Genomic DNA, 21,510 nt, shown 5'->3' with positions numbered 1-21,510 from the left:
TCGCTTAAAAAAATACATATATTCAAAGATCTGCGCATGACTTTTTCAAAAATAGCAGTGTGAAAGGTGCCGCGCTTTGAGCTTGTATATCTGCTATTTTTCAATAGCTAAAGCATAACATAATTATTAATTAAGGCCCCTCCACCTAGTAACTCAGTCCCACTTTTCCCACCCTTGTGACGCCCTGCACACCAGTGTTGATTTCGTCGACTAAAACTATGACGAAAAATGTTTGTCGACTGTGTTTTTTTCAATGACGAAAACTAAATAAAAACAAACTAAAAAGTAAGCTGCGATTACTAAAACTAAGACTAAATATATTGAAAATGTCGTCAACAAAATAAAAACTAGACTAAAACATTAGGAAGGGACTCGCTCTCGGGTGTTGCGTGCTGAAAATAGCCGATCGACAAGCTCACAACGCGTTGCGCTGCGACGCGTTGTGAGCTTGTAGATCTGCTATTTTCAGCACAGAAACAAGTGTAAAATCAGTCATTACGATGCCATCAAGGCCTGCCCAAATACATTTTAGTCGACTAAATCAACTGTAGATTTAGTCGCCTAAAATCTTATGATATTTAGTCGACTAAAATTAGACTAAAACTAATACTTTTCAGGTGACAAAATTATGGCTAAAACTAAATGACATTTTTATTCAAAAGACTATGACTAAAACTAAATCAAAATTTGCTGTCAAAAACAACACTGCTGCACACGCACCTTGGCTCCGTCAACGTACAGGGTCATGTTGTGTCCATTGTAGGTGGCCATCAGGTGGGTCCAGGCGTTGGCGTGGTAGCGCCGGTGGGCGTACACGGTGGTGGCCTTGACGGCCCGGTCCGTGCGGAGGGTGAAGAAGAACCGGGCGTCTTTGGAGTCCCGGGGCTCCGCGGTGCGGATGCCCACCGACCAGCCCTTCTCGCTCAGCGAGTGGGTGCAGTTGTCAAACACGCCTGAGACACACAAACAGAAGGGGTGGAAGTTAACAACCCATTTAGAACAGGGTACACATTATTGTGTATCATTATTTTATGCTTTAGCTATTGAAAAATAGCAGATATACAAGCTCACAGCGCGGCACCGAGTGCCGCGCTGCGAGCTTGTAGATCTGCTATTTTTTGAAAAATCGTGAAAATTAGAATTTTGACCTGATTCTATAAGTGTCTTTTGAATCCTTCTTAAGGCTTTTGGAAAAGCCTATGTTTCTATGTCAGCAATCTGGCCAGCCGTCGTCAAAGAAAAGGTCCTTTTCACTTGACTGGAGCTCAGTTAGTCTGTTCTTGAGAGACTACTACTATGTCAGTGGTTCTCAAACTTTTTTAAGCCAAGGGCAAGGACCCCAAACTGATATTTATTTGGCCACGGACCCCCATCTCAAAATATCTAGTTCCAGGGACCACCCAGAAGCAAATTTTGAGTTACAAACGTTCGCTTTAAAAATTTAAATATATTCAAAGATTTGCACACATTTTCATGACTTTTTTCAAAAATAGCAGATCTACAAGCTCGCAGCGCGGCACTCGGTGCCGCGCTGTGAGATTGTATATCTGCTATTTTTCACTGGTTAAAGCATTCAATATTTCTAGGCCGAAATGGGTTAAGAAACAAAGTTTTCGTATGTGCTGCTTGGTCATTCTCACTTTTAAACCTGCTTTCAACCTGCCGTCGCTATTTTGAGGCATTATAGGCGCAATTAGTTTTTTTCACACATTTCCAAACTTTTCTAAACATTTCACACATTTCAGAAAAGAATAATAAATAAAAAGACATTTCAATATTCTCAAAAATTGCGAGAGGGATGGATGCGTGGAGTTATTTCCTTTAGCCAGCCAGCCAGCCAGCCAAGCAGCCAGCCAGTTAGCCAGTCAGCCAGCCAGTCTGCCTGCCAGCCAGTCAGTCAGTCAGTCAGTCAGTCAGTCAGTCAGTCAGTCAGCCAGTCAAACAGCCAGCCAGCCAGCCAGTCAGCCAGTAGGTCAGCCAGCCAGCGCAGCGCTCTGATATTTCCAGCTGTTGTTTCAACAGACACTGAGGTCCACATCTGCTCCCCAGATGTCTAAGAGTGGAACAGCGAAGGGTCAGGGAACCCCTTCACCCTCCTTAAATATTGTACGGTACGCATGTGTGCGCGTGACATGCATGTATGCTTACACGAACGTGTGCGTGTGTGCGTGTGTGTGTGTGTGTGTGTGTGTGTGTGTGTGTGTGTGTGTGTGTGTGTGTGTGCGTGTGCGTGTGTGCGTGTGTGCGCGTGCGTGTGTGTGTGTGTGTGTGTGTGTGTGCACGAGTGTGTGCACGAGTGTGCATGTATGTAAAGTAGACAATTGTTGCAAAATATCCCCGAGGAGGTGAGCCAGTTTCATGGTTAAGCGTTTAATTCAGTCGAAGAAAGCAGTGGTTAGGAGTCCACGACTGTGCCAAGTGAATTTCTCAGACTGTACTATAACTATTCTATTGTAATACATACCATGAATACAGTAGCATGTATCTATTTATGAGTCCATGGGGCTCTATTTTGATTGTCTTAAGCGCCAGATCTTATGCCTTAACTTAAAGGCTGTCCATACTGTCTCCGACCACCGAAGGGTTAAATCTGCCTTTTATCATACCCCTTCATACCTGCTTTAGTCGATTTTTTTCATAGCTGTCTTAGGACGTTGTGTAAACACAATCCAATAAAAAAAATACTAACTTTGAAGCTAAAGAAATAACCGCACTAGCCTAAGGACAATCCACTGTGTTAGTTATGAGAGAGCCCGCAAAATCTAGCAACAGGGGCAGCCGAAATCTAGCAACAGGGGCAGCTATGAAAAAAAAACGACTAAAGCAGGTATGAAGGGGTATGATAAAAGGCAGATTTAACCCTATACAGTATGTGTTTTGGTCTGAATGACTCCTAAGGTACTTAAGACAATCAAAATACAGGCCCATGTGTCCGTCTACCTCTGTGTTGAGAAATTGTTACAATGAACACTTTTCTGGACACAATAAAAAAATATCTGTGCTGTAATTGCACCATGCCATAGACTTCAATCAGTAAATAAAATGTGCCATGCTCAAACTGCTCAGACTGTCCTTGAGCAGCAGCTAAATACACTGTCTAACCACTTGAACCTTAGCGTCCATATTCAAGTCATTAGGCGAACGATTGGTGAACATAGACGAATAGACATTCTGCAGAAATAGCTGGTCTACAAGCTCACAATTTGGCGTATCGTGACACGTTAAGAGCTTATGGTTCGGTTATTTTCGGCGAAGAGATTTGGTGTGGAGGCGAACCCTATATACAAAGTATATATGGTTACTCAAATAAAATGCATAGGAGTCAGAATGGACATTTTTGTGTCAAAGACAGAAGAGATTGTATTACACATGACATGAGACCACCTGGCACCTGGAAGCAACTGAGACACCATATAGTGCCCACTAAGATAGTGAACATCACTAGTCCAGTTATTCTGGAATGATACAAGATGGACATCTCACAAACCAGTTTGAGATCAAGAGCAGGGTCAGCCTGGGGGCCACATGCGGCCCCCACCTTCACTTAATGCGGCCCGCAGCTTAATATCGGAATACTGATGTGTTATTGATTTCAGCTGTTTCGATTCCAAACGTGATGTAACTTTTCAGGATTCCAATTCAAAAATGTCAAAAATAGCCGCTCTACAAGCTCAAAGCGTGTCGCAGTGCAACCCGTTTTGAGCTTGTAGAGCGGCTATTTTTTGCTACTTTTGTGTGGCATAGAACCACAGAGTAGAGCATTCACTTACGAAAAAAGTTAAAACTCAAGATAACTGCCCGATAATGTAATATGCAATGTGGGCCTCTGGAGTGTGTGGAAATACACTGGCTCTCTCCATCATTAAAGTTACCCACCCCTTCTCTAGATGTGCCCTTGCAAAGTAGGTGGCTGTTACCATGGATTAGAGATGCGACGTTCGCGAACGAATCAAATCTTTTGAACGGCTCTTTGAAGTGAACGATGGGATCCGGTTCGCGGAGTAGGGAGCCGTTCATTTGGGGGGAGGGGGGGGTTTTAACACAAAAGCGATGCGCGGTGCGGCGCGGCACGGCGATGCGCAGCTATCTAGGAAGCAAAGTAAGACACCACAGTTTGATTTGATCATAGTTTAGTCAATAATGAAGCAATTTCTAAAATTAAAACGTCTCCATATTGCTTGGGAAGTCCACTTCCCTGACAAAAGACTGTATTGTGTCCCTGTAAATATTTAAATGTTTGCTATTTTAAAATAGTCGATGTACAAGCTCACATCTGTGCCCACCCACATTGTGCCAGGCCTAGCCAGTTGGTAAAGCCTGGCTATAGCTAGGGAGGAGCAAGTTCAGTTCAGTGTTGCCTCCTTGTTTTTTTGTTTTTTTAGGTGTAAATACAACATTGTGATCTCAACTGTCAGCAGAGGAATGACGTGCCACCTTGTGGATTCATGTTTCAATGAATGCTTCTTAAAAATGCTTCTTTAAAAATATAAATATACAATGAGCCAAAGGAGCCAGTCTTTTGAACGGCTCTTTTAAGTGAGACAGATCCATGGCTCATGGCTCACTTCAAAGAGCCATAAATTGCATCTCCACCATGGATGCTTATGACCTATCTAAACCTTTATATATCTGGTTTTACTATACAAACAGAATTTTAAAAAGAAAAAAGATACATTAGATGAGTGACTTTGGTCTTGACCCAAGTGTCAAGTTCCTTACAATCCCCATTACTCTGAGCTTATTTTCAAAACAATGTGTCCTGCTTAGTAGAAACGATACCAGGTTGTTTTTCCACTACATTTGACGGATTCCTTTCGAAATACTAGAAAGGGAATGACCCATGCCATCAAAATGCCGCCCCCACATAAGGAAACAATGGAGAGAAAAAAGGTTGAGTAATGGAGTCTGATCTTTGATCAGAGTAAATGTGAGCAGACATAACAGTTTGCGGTCTCACTATCTGGACAACCGCACCGCACCGCACCGCACCACACCACACCACAGCACACCACACCACACCACACTAGGGATGGGACGATATGAAAATGTCATATCACGATTATTGTGACAAAAGAAATCGCGATTTACGATATTATGCACTGGGATCAATTCACCTTTTATTTGCAGAGCTGCATGTCCGTTACCACTTAAACCCTCTATAATTGGTAAAAGGTACTTATCAAATAAACATACTTGATACAGTCTTTTTTTCACTCTCTATCAAATGTCTTTGCCAAAAAATAGCAGATCTACAAGCTCACAATGCGTCGCAAAAACATGCCCATATATGGACATTACCAAATATGGGCATTCCCATACTGTATATGTCCTTAATATTGATAACATAATATCCTTAATAATGTCCTTAATATTGACAATATAGGAATCCCCATATATGGGCATACAACGTACGTAAGTAATGCCAAGCAGGGCCTTGGTGAGTTAGGGCCTTGGTTTGATGCCTGTGAATCTCCATATATGGGCATAAGGGGGTACCCTAACATTCTAATTTTCGGCCTAAGATTTTTTACATCAGAAATCTCCACATGGGGCCTTTATTGAGTTAGGGCCTTGGTTTGATGCCTGTGGATCTCCATATATGGGCATAAGGGGGTACCCTAACATTCTCATTTTCAATCATCAAGGATGATGATACACGAAAGAAGAAGACATTTTCGGCCTGGGATTTATGACATCAGAATGTATGGGCATAAAAGTTTTTTTTTCTTTTTCTGGGAATGACCATATATGGACTTTTATACCCTGAGAAATCTCGTAGCTTGTCCGACTGTCAGTACAGGAAGTGATGTCACGTGACATCCTTTTTATGCCCCTATATGAGTCATTCTGTACTGTACCACATCACTGTGACTCACTGACATCACGTGACATCACTTCCTGTACTGACAGTCAGACAAGCTACGAGATCTCTCAGGGTATAATGCGACCTTCAGCCGCAACTAGAGTTTTCAAATAGATGTAGCGGAGTAAAAGTGCAATATTTTCCTCCGAGATGTAGTGGAGTAGTTAAGTACAGTACTTGAGTAAAAGTTCTTAGTTACTTTCCACCCCTGGTTTTAATCCTGACTGATTTGTTTGATGTTCATGAATGAACAGTTCTGTCTTGTCAAATTGTGTAGTGATTGACATGCCGACGTTCTTGGCCGGGCCTCACTGGAGGGAAGAGAGAGATCTTCACGTGACGACCCTACTTAGAAATAAGATCAGCGTGCATTGCATTCTATGACTCAGTGAAATGCCACAGGCAAGCTGGCTGTGTGGTGTGTTTGTGTGTGCAGGGGCGTCACACCAAATTCTGGGCCCTGGGTACAAGGATTCACTGCGGGCCCCCCATGAATGTTAACTATTGAAAAATAGCAGATATACAAGCTTGTAGATCTGCTATTTTTGAAAAATCGTGAAAATGTGTGCCAAGAAACCTATGTTTCTATGTCATCTCAAAATATTTAGTTCCAGGGACCCCCCAGAAGCAAAATTTGAGTTACAATGTTCACTAAAAAATACATATATTCAAAGATGTGCGCGCATTTTTACGACTTTAAAAAAATAGCAGATCTACAAGCTCGCAGCGCGGCACCGTGAGCTTGTATATCTGCTATTTTTAAATAGCTAAAGTTACTAGGGCCCCTCCACCTTGGGCCCTGGTAACTCAGTCCCACTTTCCTACCCCTTGTGACGCCCCTGCATGTGTGTGTGTGTGTGTGTGTGTGTGTGTGTGTGTGTGTGTGTGTGTGTGTGTGTGTGTGTGTGTGTGTGTGTGTGTGTGTGTGTGAGAGAGAGAGAGAGAGAGAGAGAGAGAGAGAGAGAGAGAGAGAGAGAGAGGAGGGATCGAGAGAGAGAGAGGGAGACTGAATGAACTGAAAAGTGGGACGTTTCATGTTATGTAACTGTAGACATGTGTTGGATTGTGTTTCCAAATACTCAGGATATCCCACATTTGATGCTCATGCATAAAGGTTATTGCTAGTGTGAACATAATTGCTGACATACTGTATAACCCAGGGGTCTTCAACGTTTTCAGGCCAGGGACCCCTTAGTTGAGAGAGAGAGATGAAGCAGGGACCCCCACAACCTTTTCATAGATTCCGTATAGTTTCATTGTTTGACAGCACAATCATCAGTGTATTTTGGATTCTTGAACTGTCAATACTTAATAAACTTGACCTTTCACTCTGTACTTAATCTCTTTTCCCCCTCTACAACAAACCTCTTCGCTGAAAATAGCCGATCTACAAGCTCACAACGCTGCCGATCTACAAGCTCACAATGCTGCGAGGCGTTGTGAGCTAGTAGATCAGCTATTTTTGGCTAAAGTTCTCAGAATATGGACGCTAGGGTTCAAGTGGTTAATTTAAAGAGGTGGTGCCATAGTTTTGTACTTTTTCTGTTTTTCATGTGTCTAGGAGGTTGAAAGTACATCATTGGACCCCCTGGTGTGGTTTTTATGAGCAATTATGTATTCTCTTGGTATTTGTTTGTTTTCTCTTGGAGGCTGCTACCTTGTGGTCAAAAGTGTCAGTTAAAAAACACAGATACTTTTACATCACAGAATCAACTCCTCCCCTAATTACCATTCACCCAACACTGTGGGGTGTGGCTAACTTCAGCTGGGTCACCACCCACCATGACATCCATGCACTACTTAATGAACTGGGGGTGTGGCCACATAAAAACCCAATTTTAACTCTTTCTGTATACTTTTTTGGAAAAAATCTTCCTCCTAGTATAATCATAATACCTGATAATCATGTTTTAGAGGGGGGGGGGGGAATCATGGCACCACCTCTTTAAAAAAAGAGAAAAAAGTTTCTATCACACAAAGATGAAGGACCCCCTGTAGTAACTCTAGGGGTCCCGGACCCCCTGTTGAAGCCCCCTGGTATAACCCGATTGCTCTCTCTTCTGTGTTGCTGTAAAATAGAGTGATGGACATCAGACAATCTGGGCAGCAGTATGACTGCAATTTACAGCACCATGAACCCAAACAACAGGTTATGTGGCCGGGCAATAAGAGTTTATGTATTTATGTATGTATTTAATTTACTCCCGGTCGTTCCTACCCCGAGTTACGGCATTTTATGTGCGCTGCAGTGGCGCGACCACTTTTGCATCCGTTCTGGAGCACAAGGAGTCGGTGGTCCCCGGGAATTCCCTGTGAGCAGCCCCGTTGGGGTGGTCATTTGGGCTACTTGGCATCGCGAACAAGTAAACAACACATTGAGACGACATTCATAGCATCTGTGAACAAGTTAGCACACGCCTAACATCTATCTAAACTAGGCAAACGAGTGCAGGGGCGAATATAACAAAGAGCGCTAGATGATCACATGGATTCTGAAGAGATGGGTTTTCAGACTGCGGCGGAAGGTAGAGAGACTGTTAGTCCTGACTCCTGACTGATGCCAGTGGGAGGGATTATCTGTCTGAAATCAATGTCACTTGTTTTACATGGTAGCCATCCTCATCATCCTCATCATCATTAGGCCTGTCACAATCATTACATCTTAATCATCTAATCGCATTTATTTGACATAATCGCAATTATTTGACATAATCGCAATTATTTGACATAATCGCAATTATTTTGTCTTAATCATCATAATTCACCCTTTGTCAAGTCCCGCCCGTTGTCCTGCCCATCTTCACACCCATTGGTTGCTGTGTCTTGGTGGGACACTCGGTGGGACACTCCATCCACTACCATTTTAATTCAGTTGCTTCGTATTGTTATTCTGTGTTCTGTGTTCGATTCTAATTTCAGTAACTTGGTTTCACTAAAATGGAGCTGCTCAGTGGCAGTATAGTGACTCAGCATGTTTTTAAATGTTTTTATTTCTCCAAACATAATTTTTCTCAACATAAAAAAGGCGGAATCAGGGCGGGACAAGGCAGATAGAGCCTGCTGGTTGGTCAGTCAGGAACCAACCAGAAGGCTAACAAAGTGTGAATCACAAGGCGTCGCGATGCGACACGTTGTGAGCTTGTAGATCGGCTATTTCCACAATCAATGTTATTTTTTAAGTATAAAGTTGTCAAATATGTTGTAATTTCTTTGTATATTTAGGTTATGTGTCTGCCATGTGCAACTTCAAAGCCTACCATCAAAACAGAAATGTAATTGTCAACGACAAAAACAATTAAATTGAGTGAAATGTCATGATCAAGACAGCCCTAATCATCATAATCATCATTACCACACTGCCATTGTCATCATGATCCTTAACATCATCAACATAACTATGGAACTGCAGTGGTTCTCAATCTGTGGGTCCCCACATGAATTGTGGGGGGGATCCAAGATGACAGTGAGCGAAGTGACAATTAAAGACCTAAAGACATTTTTTTATATCATTTTTATCCCACGATTTTGTAACTCATTATCACCCAGTGCCAACTGCCTACCGTTGTTTTGGGTTGAGATTGGCACATTTCCTGGGGCAATCTGTCTAGATCATGCATGTCACACGTGTCTTCTTTTCTTTTTTTTGCTTTTTACTCTCAAAAAGCATCTGCAATGTAGTGCATTTGAAACTACATTGCAGTGCACATCATGGGGTGATCACTGCTTGCCTCCTGTGAATTGTTTTATTTTTTATTTTAGTTTGTTTTATTTTTATTTTGTTGCTGAGTGAGGTCAGCAGACAAAGTGACATGAGTGAGATGAAGAAACCTGAGTGAAATGTGCCAATGTCAACCAGAAACATCGGTATGTAATCCTGGGCTCTGAACTCCCTCTGCCGCGCCTGGGGAGACAACGGTCTGACCTCATGCTTCCTTCTATACATGAGGAGTCCAAGTTGCTTCTTTTCACCTGACAGTGGGGATTTCCCCGATTTGGACGTAGCGCGTGGAAGGAACACGTTATTCCAAACAGTTCCTTTCCCCTCCATCAGGCGCCCCGGCTGGCCAGGTGGAGGCATTATAGAGACCAGGATTACTGCATGTTTTTGTGAGGGTATCTACCCTAGGAGACATGGGGAGAACATGCAAACTCCACACAAAAAGGCCCTATCGCCAATCCTACCTAGGGTGTGGGCACTGATGACGCGGAAGAGGGAACACGCCCCCAATGTGGGATGTGGGGGGACATACAGACACGGTTAGCACCGTACACATACAGATGTTGGAAGAACCACTCGAAAACTGGTCAAACATTGGCCAAATTCTCAAATAATATAAGAAAGAGTCCAAAATAGATACAAAATGGCATGTAAAGCATGTAGGTGTGGGCCTTTGACAGAGAACATTTATCTCCAAAAAGGTGACCCTAACTAACCCTGTTAGATAAACAGAACGAAGTTTAAGGACCCAATGAAATGATTATTTTGGGCATTTTATGTTGAAGTTTCAGTTTGAAAAGGAAGCCTGTGTGTTTCTGAACCAATCCGAGGGGACCAGCCCTTCAGGGGATGGGATTTAAAATCTGAGTAATGGGAGTAATGGGAGCCAGCAATGGGAAACAAACAGGTTCATTTATATGCAAGCGGACCTGTCTATGTCATCACTTTTTGAATTTCTGTTCACAGGAAGTAATTAAGAATGGCCTATTTAGGGACCTTTGATATAAATATACACAAACATTGTTTATTTTCTATTTTTTTGGCATCTAGTGTTAGGTGTGGCCATATTATCACTACAGATATGCTCTAAAAGTGTGAAAAACATGTTTTTGATTTCACCCTGTCTTTAACATGAACAAATTGACATAATCTGACTGTGACAGTCCACCACACCACCCACAATACTCTAAATCACACATCATATTGTAAATGCGCTTGCACGTTGGTGACATGCAGTCAGACAGTGACTGGTGCTGTGAAACAGACAGAAAACATTTACGAGCAGATATCACGAAAAAGGGAAACAGATTGAGAGAGAGAGAGAGAGAGAGAGAGAGAGAGAGAGAGAGAGAGAGAGAGAGAGAGAGAGAGAGAGAGAGAGAATCTAGCACACAAACAGACAAACCGATAGGGATGGGACGATATGAAAATGTCATATCACGATTATTGTGACCAAAGAAATCGTGATTTACGATATTATCGCGATAATCAAAATCCATTATCCTGGGGCGGAACATTTGCCAAAAAATTGCCGATCTACAAGCTCACAACGTGTCGCAACACGACACGTCATGAGCTTGTAGATCATCTATTTTTTTGGCAAAGAGTGAAAAAAAGACTATCAAGTATATTATAAGTACCTTTTACCAATAATAGAGGGTTTAAGCGGTACCGGATATGCAGCTCGGCAAATAAAAGGTGAATTGAGGACAATATCACGATAAATTAAATCTCCACGGTACGATTATCGTGTGTTTTTTTATCACGATAAACGATAATATCACGTATCGTCCCATCCCTACAAACCAATAAGGCTTATTGGTGGGCAGAAGGTGGGCAAATAAATCTACAGTCGTACTGACAAGCAGGCAGGTCGACAGACAGACACACAACAGGATGCTGGGAATGGATCCAAATCAAGGGAGACAGACAAGCAGACAGACAGCTGTGAGAGCATCAAAATTCCAAAGAAAAGAAGGACAAATGACATCCAAACAGGACAGCCTACATAGGTAGACAGGTAGAAAGACAGATAGGGGACATACTCTGGTCCACTCCAGAGCTATTAGGGACAGACACGCAGGGTGAGAGCGAGAGTGTAGACTAGACGAGGGGTGGGCTGGGATTTGAGCTTGGAACCTCGGAGCAGAATTACTACAGGGGGGGCTAAATTTGTGTGATAAAAACTTTTATTTGATATTAACCTAGGGATGGGACGATATGCGATATTATCGTTTATCGTGATAAAAAACACTCACGATAATCGTATCGTGGAGATTTAATTTATCGTGATATCGTCCTCCGTCATGCACTGGGATCAATTCACCTTTTATTTGCCAAGCTGCATATCCGGTTAAACCCTATATAATTGGTAAAAGGTACTTGTAATATACATACTTGATACAGTCTTTTTATCGCTCTCTAACAAAAAAACATTAGCCAAAAGTAGCCGATGTACCGGTACAACCGCCAGACAAATCTGCTAGTACTGCGAAAACAAAAATTGCCCTCGGCAGATTTGGACTGGCGACGCTCAGTTGTGATTGGATTTCCCTCCCTCCAAAGTAGTGAGGAACCAATCAGGGCCCAGTATGCAAACGTGGGGTGGGTTTATCATCAGAGGCATTTTGAGTGGTGCTAATCGCACCTACATCTAGCTTCTTCTGTATGTACGTATTCCCCGATGGGTGTCCCACGGCCCGCCCCATCCCACATTGGCCAAGCTCACAGATGGCACCGCTCACTTCTTCTTTTTTTTTTTTTTTATAACCTCTTGGAAATGCAGGTTCCTTACAGAGATTCCAGACTTAATATCTACGCAGCCTACGCAGGGATATTAGTATGGCCATGCCAGGCTAGATGTACAAGCTCACAATGTTGTGAGTTATAGATCGGCTATTTTCGGCAAAGAGGTTTGGTGTACAGGGAAAGTAGTAGGCCTAGAGAGCCAAAGGTCAAGTTTACTGGGTATTTAGGGTTTATGTAGTTAAAATGTAACCACATTTCTCCTACCGGTATGTGTAACATTAATTTACACAACACTGATGATAGTCAATGAAGCTATCTACGAAATTAGGCAATGGAAAGGTTTAATCTGAAACACAATGTAGTGTGGTGGTGGTGGTGTGGGTCCCTGAGGGTCCCTGATTCATCTCTCTCTCAGCCAGGGTGCCAGGGTATGGCAGGGGTATGCAGCTGCCATACCCTGGGTCCAGGGGGGAAAATAAAAGTTACTTTTAAATATAAATCCATGAATGTCTCTTTGTCTTTCTGTGCTGGTTATTATGTTGTTAAATTACAGTAAAATAACTACAAATGCAACATTTTACAAAATGGTCACTTTAACAAGGTATTATAATTAGGTCTACGGCATATTCTCCACACTTGTATTCTCCCCATCTTGACAAAATGGTATATTCCCAGGTTCCGCAGGTCAGCTGCACATGGGTGCAATAATTCATTAATGTTAATTGTGGCACGTTTACTAACATGCCAAGTTTAGCTGCTCTTGAACAACCATTCCAGGCTGCCATATCAGGCCCAAGAAACCATAGAAAACGGGGGGGGGGGGAAATAGAATGTACTTCTTAAAATAAATGTATCATGCCTGTTGCTAAGGTATGGCAACATGACTGGTGTCTTGCACGCGCGCGAAGGCACACTTGCAAGACACCAGTCATGTTGCCATACCTTAACTTTTTCTGAACTGACGCCACTGCTCTCAGCTAAGGGACCTGTGCTACATAAAGGCCCATATAGACATATAGAGTGCCACCCACCTGCTATGATGGCGGGGTTACTCTGCCCCCCTTCCGGCTTCACCCACAGCTCCAGGCTGAACTTGGCCCTGGGCAGCTCTACGTCCGCGGCAGGCTTCAGCTTCAGCTGCTCCCGCCGCCCGCTGAAGTACAGCGCCGACATCCAGGAGGGGGGCACCTTGGGCACGGGGCTCCCCCAGGTCGACGACGTGCCACCGTCGGAGGAGGAGGGGGGGAACCTGTTGGGAGCGCCGGCGGCGGCGGGCCCCCTCTCCTCCACCTCCCCCGAGTAGTCCTCGGAGCTCTCGTGCGGGGCGTGAGGAAGGGGGGCCGCGCCGGGCTGCTGCTGGCGGTGGTCCCCGTCCTCCTGAAGCGCCTGCCCCAGTTTGTACAGCACCTGCAGCAATGTTGTTTTTTGACAGCAAAATTTGATTTAGTTTTAGTCATAGTCTTTTGAATAAGATGTCATTTAGTTTTAGTCATAATTTAGTCAACCGGAAAAGTTTGTTTTTGTCAAATTTTTGTCAACTAAATAAGATTTTAGGCGACTAAATCTACGGTTGATTTAGTCAACTATTTAGTCAACTATTTTACACTTGGTTGTGTGCTGAAAATAGCAGATCTACAAGCTCACAACGCGTTGCGAGCTTGTAGTATACCTGAGAGCAATACCTGAGAGCAACCAAACATAAAATGACTCTCTTCTCCACTAGTCCCTCCCTGATGTTTTAGTCTAGTTTTTATTTTGTTGACGAAATAGTCAATATATTTAGTCTTAGTTTTAGTCATCACAGCTTAGTTTTTATTTAGTTTTTATTTAGTTTTCGTCAGTGAAAAAAAAAACGCAGTCGACAAACATTTTTTCGTCCTAGTTTTAGTCAACGAAATCAACACTGACCTGCAGAGGCCCCGCCTGGGAGCTGGCCAGGCTGTCGGGGATCCCGGCTTCCTCCCAACTGTCGTTGCTCTCCTCCTCCTGAAGAGGTGTTCCTCTGAGGCTGCGGGGGAACCGGCCGAGGGGGTGAGGAGGAGGGTGGTCCCCGCTCTGGGGTGGGGGTTCATGGTGTTCTCCTCCTGCAGGGCCTTCTTTTGAGCGCGGAGTTGCTTCTCTCGTGTGCTCATGGCTAGGCCTATAGTCACTTAGGTCTCTGTTGTCACGTTTTGTCACAGGAGTCAAACCAGCCTGGTTGGAATCAGGAGGCTGATGATGATGGTGGTGATGATGGAGGGGAACCCCATCAACCTCCCCTGGCAAGACAAATCGATCCTCGCCTTTCAGAGCCACATTGTCAGAGTCCTCCTCCTCCCCCCACCGTATCTCCTCCTCCCCCCAGCGAGCGGCCGCCTGCAGCCTCCCCCGCGCGCCCGTGTCCGGAAAAGAAGTGACCACAGGAGCAGGCTCTGCTGCTGCTCCTGTGCTGCTGCTGCTGCTGCTGCTGCTTCTGCTGCTGTAATACAGCGTCCTGGTCCGGCTGCTGCTGTGCGTCCTCAGCGGGGCCGCTGGAGGGCGTCGTTGCGTCGGCGCAGGGAGCAGCAGGGAGCGGGGATGCAGCCTCCGCTGCCTCGGGGAGCTGCCGCATGGCTCACCTGCCAGCAGCGTCACCTCGCTGTCGGCCCGCCGGGCCAGCGTGCGCTTGAAGCGGCGCACGGGGTCGGAGCGCACCGGGTAGAGCAGCCACGTGTTGGTGACGAGGACGAGCGCGAGAGCCAGTAGTCTGACGAACGACATTGTTTTTTTTTGGGGGGGGGAGGGGATGTTTATATTGTTTTTTTTTTTAAAGCGTGTTTATTTATTTATTTATTTTAAATGTTTGTATTATTATTATTTTGGAGAGGGGGGCAGTTATGTTTAGAATGATAGCTCTTTAGTTTGTTTTAACGTATAGGACCTATTAGTTCTGAGGTTTTATTTTGTCTTTCAATTTCATAAGCAAATCCCACTTTGCAGGAGCAGCAGGCCTATTACAGATCTATAAAAAAAAAAAACACACTGATAGATGTCTTTATTTGACCGCCTCTCACAAAGTGGATAATTGTTCCGGTTTATTTGGTATTCTGTTTTGGAATAAATATGCCTATAAGCAAACAAGATTGGCCTATATTGTCAATTTAATCGACTACAATTGCCTTTGGCAGAAAAATCGACGATCGAGCAGCCAATAAACATGAATTAAGCTGCCAACGCAATGCACACGGAGATTAAATAGCCATAAAATAAAGGGTGCCACATTCAGAGGTCGTCTGTAGGCTATGTCGTCAGACTTGTTGAGGTTCTTAGTATATTTTTGGTATAATTGTTTTTGAAACTACATCATAAAAAAAATAAAAAAATAAACTTCTCCTGTAGAATCGAAGAATAATCAAAAATGTATAGGCTATATGCAAATTAAGTTGGTTTCCCTCCTCTTCAGAGGATGCAAAACTCAATGCACTTTACGTGGACGTTTGAAAAACCCCAAAACCTCTCGGATAGGCTATTATAGATTAAAACAACCGAATATCTTTATTCCGAAGAATATATCGCTTCCATTGAGTTTCTCAGTTTAGGGCAACATATTTCACCTGTTTTCTTATACGCCCATCCTAGCCTATAGCCTACCCATAGGCTACACATAGTTTATATCGAGCTTTAGTAGCCTATTTCATGGCACATTGGTTATGTAAAACGTCCACTATACCGATCTGGCTGTCATAACAAATAATCTCTATTATTATTATTTTTTTTGGTTAATTCGACGCAGGCTGATATGGATCCCGAGTAGACTAAAATGTAGTGGCATCTGTGATCATCTCAGGTGCAACGGCTGTCCCTGCGGTCCACACACTAAGCCAGCAACATCAACAACAACGCCAAAGGAACTTGAAAAAAAAAGAAGAAAAAAAAAAGCCTAGATGATGTTTTTTCGTTTCACACAAAATTTCCTATTTGATATTTTTGTTTTACCTGACCATAGCGCCATTTGTGCGTCTTGCTTCCAAAGTAAACTGGCCAGGTGAGTCAGAGGGGAAAAAAAACAAATAAAAAAGCAGAAAGAAGTGCAGTGCAAAGTGGCAGTCTAAATAGACTACTTATTAGTAGTTTCCTAAATGTTTCAGGTGGAGAGAGGGAGAGAGAGAGAGAGAGAGGAAAAAAATGTGTCCATTTAAGCCCCCATCAAGTCAGCCCTGCTGTGCGCGCTTGCTTCAGTTCCGCTCGCTTGTTTTGCCTCTGCTTTGCGTGCTGTGGAAGGAACTGTGTGTAAGTCCGCTCTCTCCCTCCTCTTCATGCACTGATCCCATGCAGCAACAATAATATCCTCCTCTCCTCTCTTCCATTCACATTCTCCAGAGTCCAAGGAGATGAAACCAGCGCGCTCAGACGTTTTTATCTAGAGAGCTGTGCTCCTGTCCGCGCTGACATCACTGAAAGGGGGAAGACCCGGCCCCTGCCTCACACGCACACACGCGCACACGCACGCACACGCACCACCACCACTACTATTATTGTGAGGAAATCCTCTCTTCTTCTTCATCTCCACCTCTCATCTCTTCTTGTGCTGCACGCCTCTTAACGCACTGTGGTGGAGGTCGTGTTTACCGGCCCTGCTCTCATCCTCCTCCTCCTCTCCATCCCCTCTCCTCCTCCTCCTCCCCCTCCTCTTCCATAAGCCCTCCTCCTCTCCTCTCCTCTCCTCTCCCACCTCTACTTAAAGAGAGGCCTCCTCCTCCTGTCCTGTCCCTGGCAGTGGATGAATGGTGGTGGTGGTGGTGGTGGAGCAGCTAGCAGACACTCTAGTGTTACTGTAAGGTATGTGTGTTTGATCTGGCCCCCTCCACTCACTCCCCTCCCCTCCGCTCTCTCCCCTCCAACGTTAAGGTTTGAGTGATCCCCAGTGGCGTCAGTTCAGCAAAAGCTAAGGTATGGCAACATGATGAATCAGGGACGTGCTGGCCATTGGGGAAAGCGGGAGAACTCCCGGACGGCCGGTTCATTCCCGGCCGGTCCAGGCCGGCCATTAGGAAAAAAAATCAAAATAAAATGTCGGCCTTCGTTCCATTTTGGGGGCTGGGCGGCCAACAAAGTAAATCGTCACTGTCGGGGAGAAACCTCGTATCTCCAAGTTTAAAATTTGTAATTTTTTTCGTCATACAAGGCCGTCGCACAAAATAGTGAAAACAGCAGATCTACTAGCACACAACACCTCGCGGTGCGAGGCGTTGTGTGCTTGTAGATCGTCTGTTTTCACTAGATTAAATCATTTTTAAAATTATAAATACAAAACAAACGGTTTTGGACCGTTTGTTTTGTCTTTGTCGGGTTTCCACCCGACAAAGACAACATACAGGTATAACTCATGTAATTGGCCCACTGGCTTGTCACTTGTCATGATCTGAAATGGCAAATCTTTGAGTAGCAGCAGCGCTATAGAGAGAGATCTCGCTCTATAGCGCGCAATGAGGGCCTCTCCAACTCTTTTTCCCGGGCTGAATCAGGGGCCCAGCATGTCCCTGTGATGAATTCATTTTTAGAGGTACATTTTATTTTTTCCCCCCTGTAGCCAAGGTATGGCAGCTGCCATACCCAATTGACGCCTCTGGGACCCCCTCTCCCCCCCCCTCCCTTTCTCTCTCTCCCCCTCTCTCAGTCACTCACTCACAGTGCAGTGCATGCAGTGGTAACACCGACTGGCCAAACATCTGCCTCACACATGAAAAGGGTTTAGCAAACTTTGTATGCATCCAAAATATGCTACCTGCCTTAGTTCCTGTGTGTGTGTGTGTGTGTGTGTGTGTGTGTGTGTGTGTGTGTGTGTGTGTGTGTGTGCGTGCGTGCGTGCGTGCGTGCGTGAGCATGCGTGTGTGTGTTGTTATGCCTTTGCGTTCAAGGATGCCAGGACAGTAATTCAACAGTTGCCTCATGGGAGTGTTAAATGTCATCAAATGTTACCCTTTCTGAGCTATTATTTAGTCAATGCATACCAAAAATAATGAAAATGGCCTTATTTAATTTTGTCCAATAAGGTGGACTCATGACTTCAAAGGAACACATTGGTGCATCAAAACACTTGAATTATAGCACAGTCATAATATTGCACTTGACTTTATGTTCATAACAATCATTCTTGAGTGACTGATTTGTATCTGATGCCGCCATGCCGGTGAGGTCCTTGGTGAAAATACATTTAGAACTTCAAAGCGCATTACAGTTTACAGTTTAGGCATTTAGCAGACCTTTTAATCCAAAGCGACTTACAATCAGCAGGTAATACACATCACTGTGATAAGCAAGATAATACGTCAGTACATTAACGACAATATAACAAATGCATATATCAATCTAGAAAACAATAACATAGGTAGACCACGCACCTAATCAGTAAAAGAAAATGTCTAAAAACCTAAAAAAATCACACCCGTGTGAAGTGGAGCTGTGTGTGTGTGTGTGTGTGTGTGTGTGTGTGTGTGTGTGTGTGTGTGTGTGTGTGTAGATCATGTGTACCGATTTTTGTGACATTTGAAGAAAATATGTAGGAAAAGGAGCAAAAAGTGTGTTTTGGAGAAAATTCAAGATGGCGGTAAATCTATCCTGGCGCAAATGGGCGTGGCCTATATGGGGAGATGCGTCTTGACCCAAGGAATCCAGGGAAAAAAGAATTTTAATTTTCCGATCTACGGTTCAAGAGTTACGGGGCAAAACGTAAAGTGGGCCGTTATAGCGCCACCATGAGGCCGAGTGATGTAATTATTTTTCGATTCATTCTTAAAATCATTATGAATCTCCTCTCCGAGGTTTGAAACTGTAGCTCCTATGGTTTACGAGAGAAAAATACTTGAAAGTGATTTCTTGCATTGTCCCATTATAAGTCAATGGGGACAATTAAGCGTCGTTTTTTGCCGATTACGTCGGCATGGTAAGGCGGATCGGAACGAAAGGTAATAGAACACCATTCCCGGCCGAGCCGCACATTTTGATGTATATATTGCGCGAGTGGCGTAAATGGTGCGGCACTAGTTACGCGCCGAAGTCAGGCTACATACACACAGACACACACACACACAGACCCACACAGCCACGTATAGGGAGCTGCACACAGCTCCAAAAAATGCTATCTAGCTTCATGTATGGTCATTGACTCCTGTGTTTAGTCACCACATACTTCCAGCTATTTACTCCACAGACTGTTGTAATTGCTTACTGCTCAGTGGTTCTGTTAGGATTCAGGTATGCGTTGCATTTTCATGTTCCATGCTCTGCTCATGATGTGCTGGTAAATTCATTCATTCATTCATTCATTCATTCAATCATTCATACACACACTCAGTCTCTCCCCGAGCCATCTGCTCTTTTGGGGTATTGCTTTTGGTAACCGGTAGGTAGAGTCGCCGGAAAGAAACTTGCAGAGATTTTTATTCTTGTATTTGTTTTACTGAGAATAAGGATGAAAATAACTTTAGGATTACGCATATCTTTCTGAGGTTAAGATTAGGAATAGGGTTAGGTTTTGGCACCGTTTCGGTATATGCACATACGCCATTTTGTTCTTGATGGAATTAATTATTATATTCCATATGAATAGACAGTTTCCCCCAAAATGATTGAATTCACTCCCACACAATAAATGAGACCACACAGTGTAAGTCCGGGTTTTTCTCTTACTGTATATTAAATCAATGAGCATACAAAATAGATGTCCAGTACAGTACAATAAACATGTGTCTCTTTTCTTTCTCAATCTGAATCTGAATACAATGTAACATCAGTTCACAAATATACTTCAGTAGGTACAGGGAAAATAGATTTGTCAAGCATTCATTGGACAGTTAAACAATAACAATAGATATCAGATGTTTTCCTTGTCTTGGGCCCAGTAGCAGAAGGACAAGGCCAGATTGGCATTATCCAATTCGTTATATTGTCCTGGGCATTATGACCTGATTGACATCCTGCAGTGGAGACATTCTCATCACGTGCATTATTATCAGATCACAACAAAATAACCTTGTCACTTGTAACACTGAAGTTGGTGTTTTAAATATAATAGATATTAAAATGTTTTTAACCCAACAGTTCTACTTCCGGGTGTCTTTCGACTTCCTTCACAGGTTTTACTGATGATACTAACTAAGGCTCTGTTTGATTTATTGTACAGTGGTTCTTTAATTTCAAGGACCCCCATAACTCTGTACAAATGGAATCACCTGGACCCTTGCAGGCCCATTTGCTTCCATTTACACTCTCAGAGTTACACACCTGTATGGGGATTGGGGACATTTGGAACCCACTCAAGGACACTTTGAGACTCACTGGTGTAGCAGAGTGTTTCCAGTGAGCCTACATGCACAATAGCAGCACCCTGACTCTGTTTGACCAGAATGGAACAGAGCCTTCATTAGTATCATCGGTAACACCTGTGAAGGAAGTCGAAAGACACCCGGAAGTAGAACAAAATGGCGTATGTGCATATACCCGTTTAGGCATACAGTAGTTTACAGAGGTATATAAGCCTATTAAGGATCTCAATGGAAAATAACAAATAAGCCTTGTCTTACCCGAGTTTCCTTTTAGTTGACATTGTATCAGTGAACTGTACTGTCATGAAACTGTACCTTTTCCTATCCAAAACCTCTAATAAATACTTAAATCAATCAATCAATCAATCAATCAAAAGGCATAAACCATCAGCCTAGGCGAGTTTGGTATATTCTTGCTATGTATGCAATGGTGCCCTTTGCCAAATAATTGGCATTGTGATATGACAAAGTATAAAAGTGAAGTTGAAGGACAAAATCAAATGGCTGCTAGGCAACCGTTGCTGTTGTGCACCTCCACATTGCAGTGGTGTAAAGTAACTAAGTACATTTAATCAAGTGCTGCATGGACTTGAGTACAATTTTGAGGTACTTTCACTTTACTGGAGTATTTCCAATGTTCAGTACTTTTACTTCTACTATATCTCAGAGACAAATATACTACTTGTACTCCACTTCAATGATTTGACAACTTTAGTTACTAGTTACTTTAGAGATTGTGATTAAAAACATACATTAACCACTTCAGCTCTATACGTTTCGACCATTTGAAAATAGCCGATCTACCAGCTCACGAAGCGTCGCAAAGCAATGCATTGTGAGCTTGTAGATCCGCTACTTTCAAAAGAACTTTACACATTACAAACTTGTGAAATGGGACA

The 21,510-nt window shown here is 43.5% G+C and overlaps 1 protein-coding gene across 1 annotated transcript in view; it reads right to left on the bottom strand.

The window, feature by feature from the left end:
• pappa2 (pappalysin 2) overlaps nt 1–15,068 on the bottom strand; it is a gene marked incomplete at both ends in the record, with an annotated part of 196,915 nt that extends 181,847 nt beyond the window's left edge. The window contains 4 exons of the mRNA XM_080725573.1: nt 721–953; nt 13,361–13,736; nt 14,238–14,691; nt 14,797–15,068. Coding sequence (XP_080581699.1) covers nt 721–953; nt 13,361–13,736; nt 14,238–14,691; nt 14,797–15,068 — 1,335 coding nt within the window. The remainder of the gene's footprint in view (nt 1–720; nt 954–13,360; nt 13,737–14,237; nt 14,692–14,796) is intronic.
• Nucleotides 15,069–21,510: the final 6,442 nt, after the last annotated feature.

Source organism: Nannobrachium achirus (genome assembly GCF_963921795.1).
Source record: "Nannobrachium achirus genome assembly, chromosome: 5".
Classification (NCBI taxonomy): domain Eukaryota; kingdom Metazoa; phylum Chordata; class Actinopteri; order Myctophiformes; family Myctophidae; genus Nannobrachium; species Nannobrachium achirus.
The sequence above is the reverse complement of the archived record's forward strand: the minus strand, read 5'-3'. Positions and strand labels throughout refer to the sequence as shown.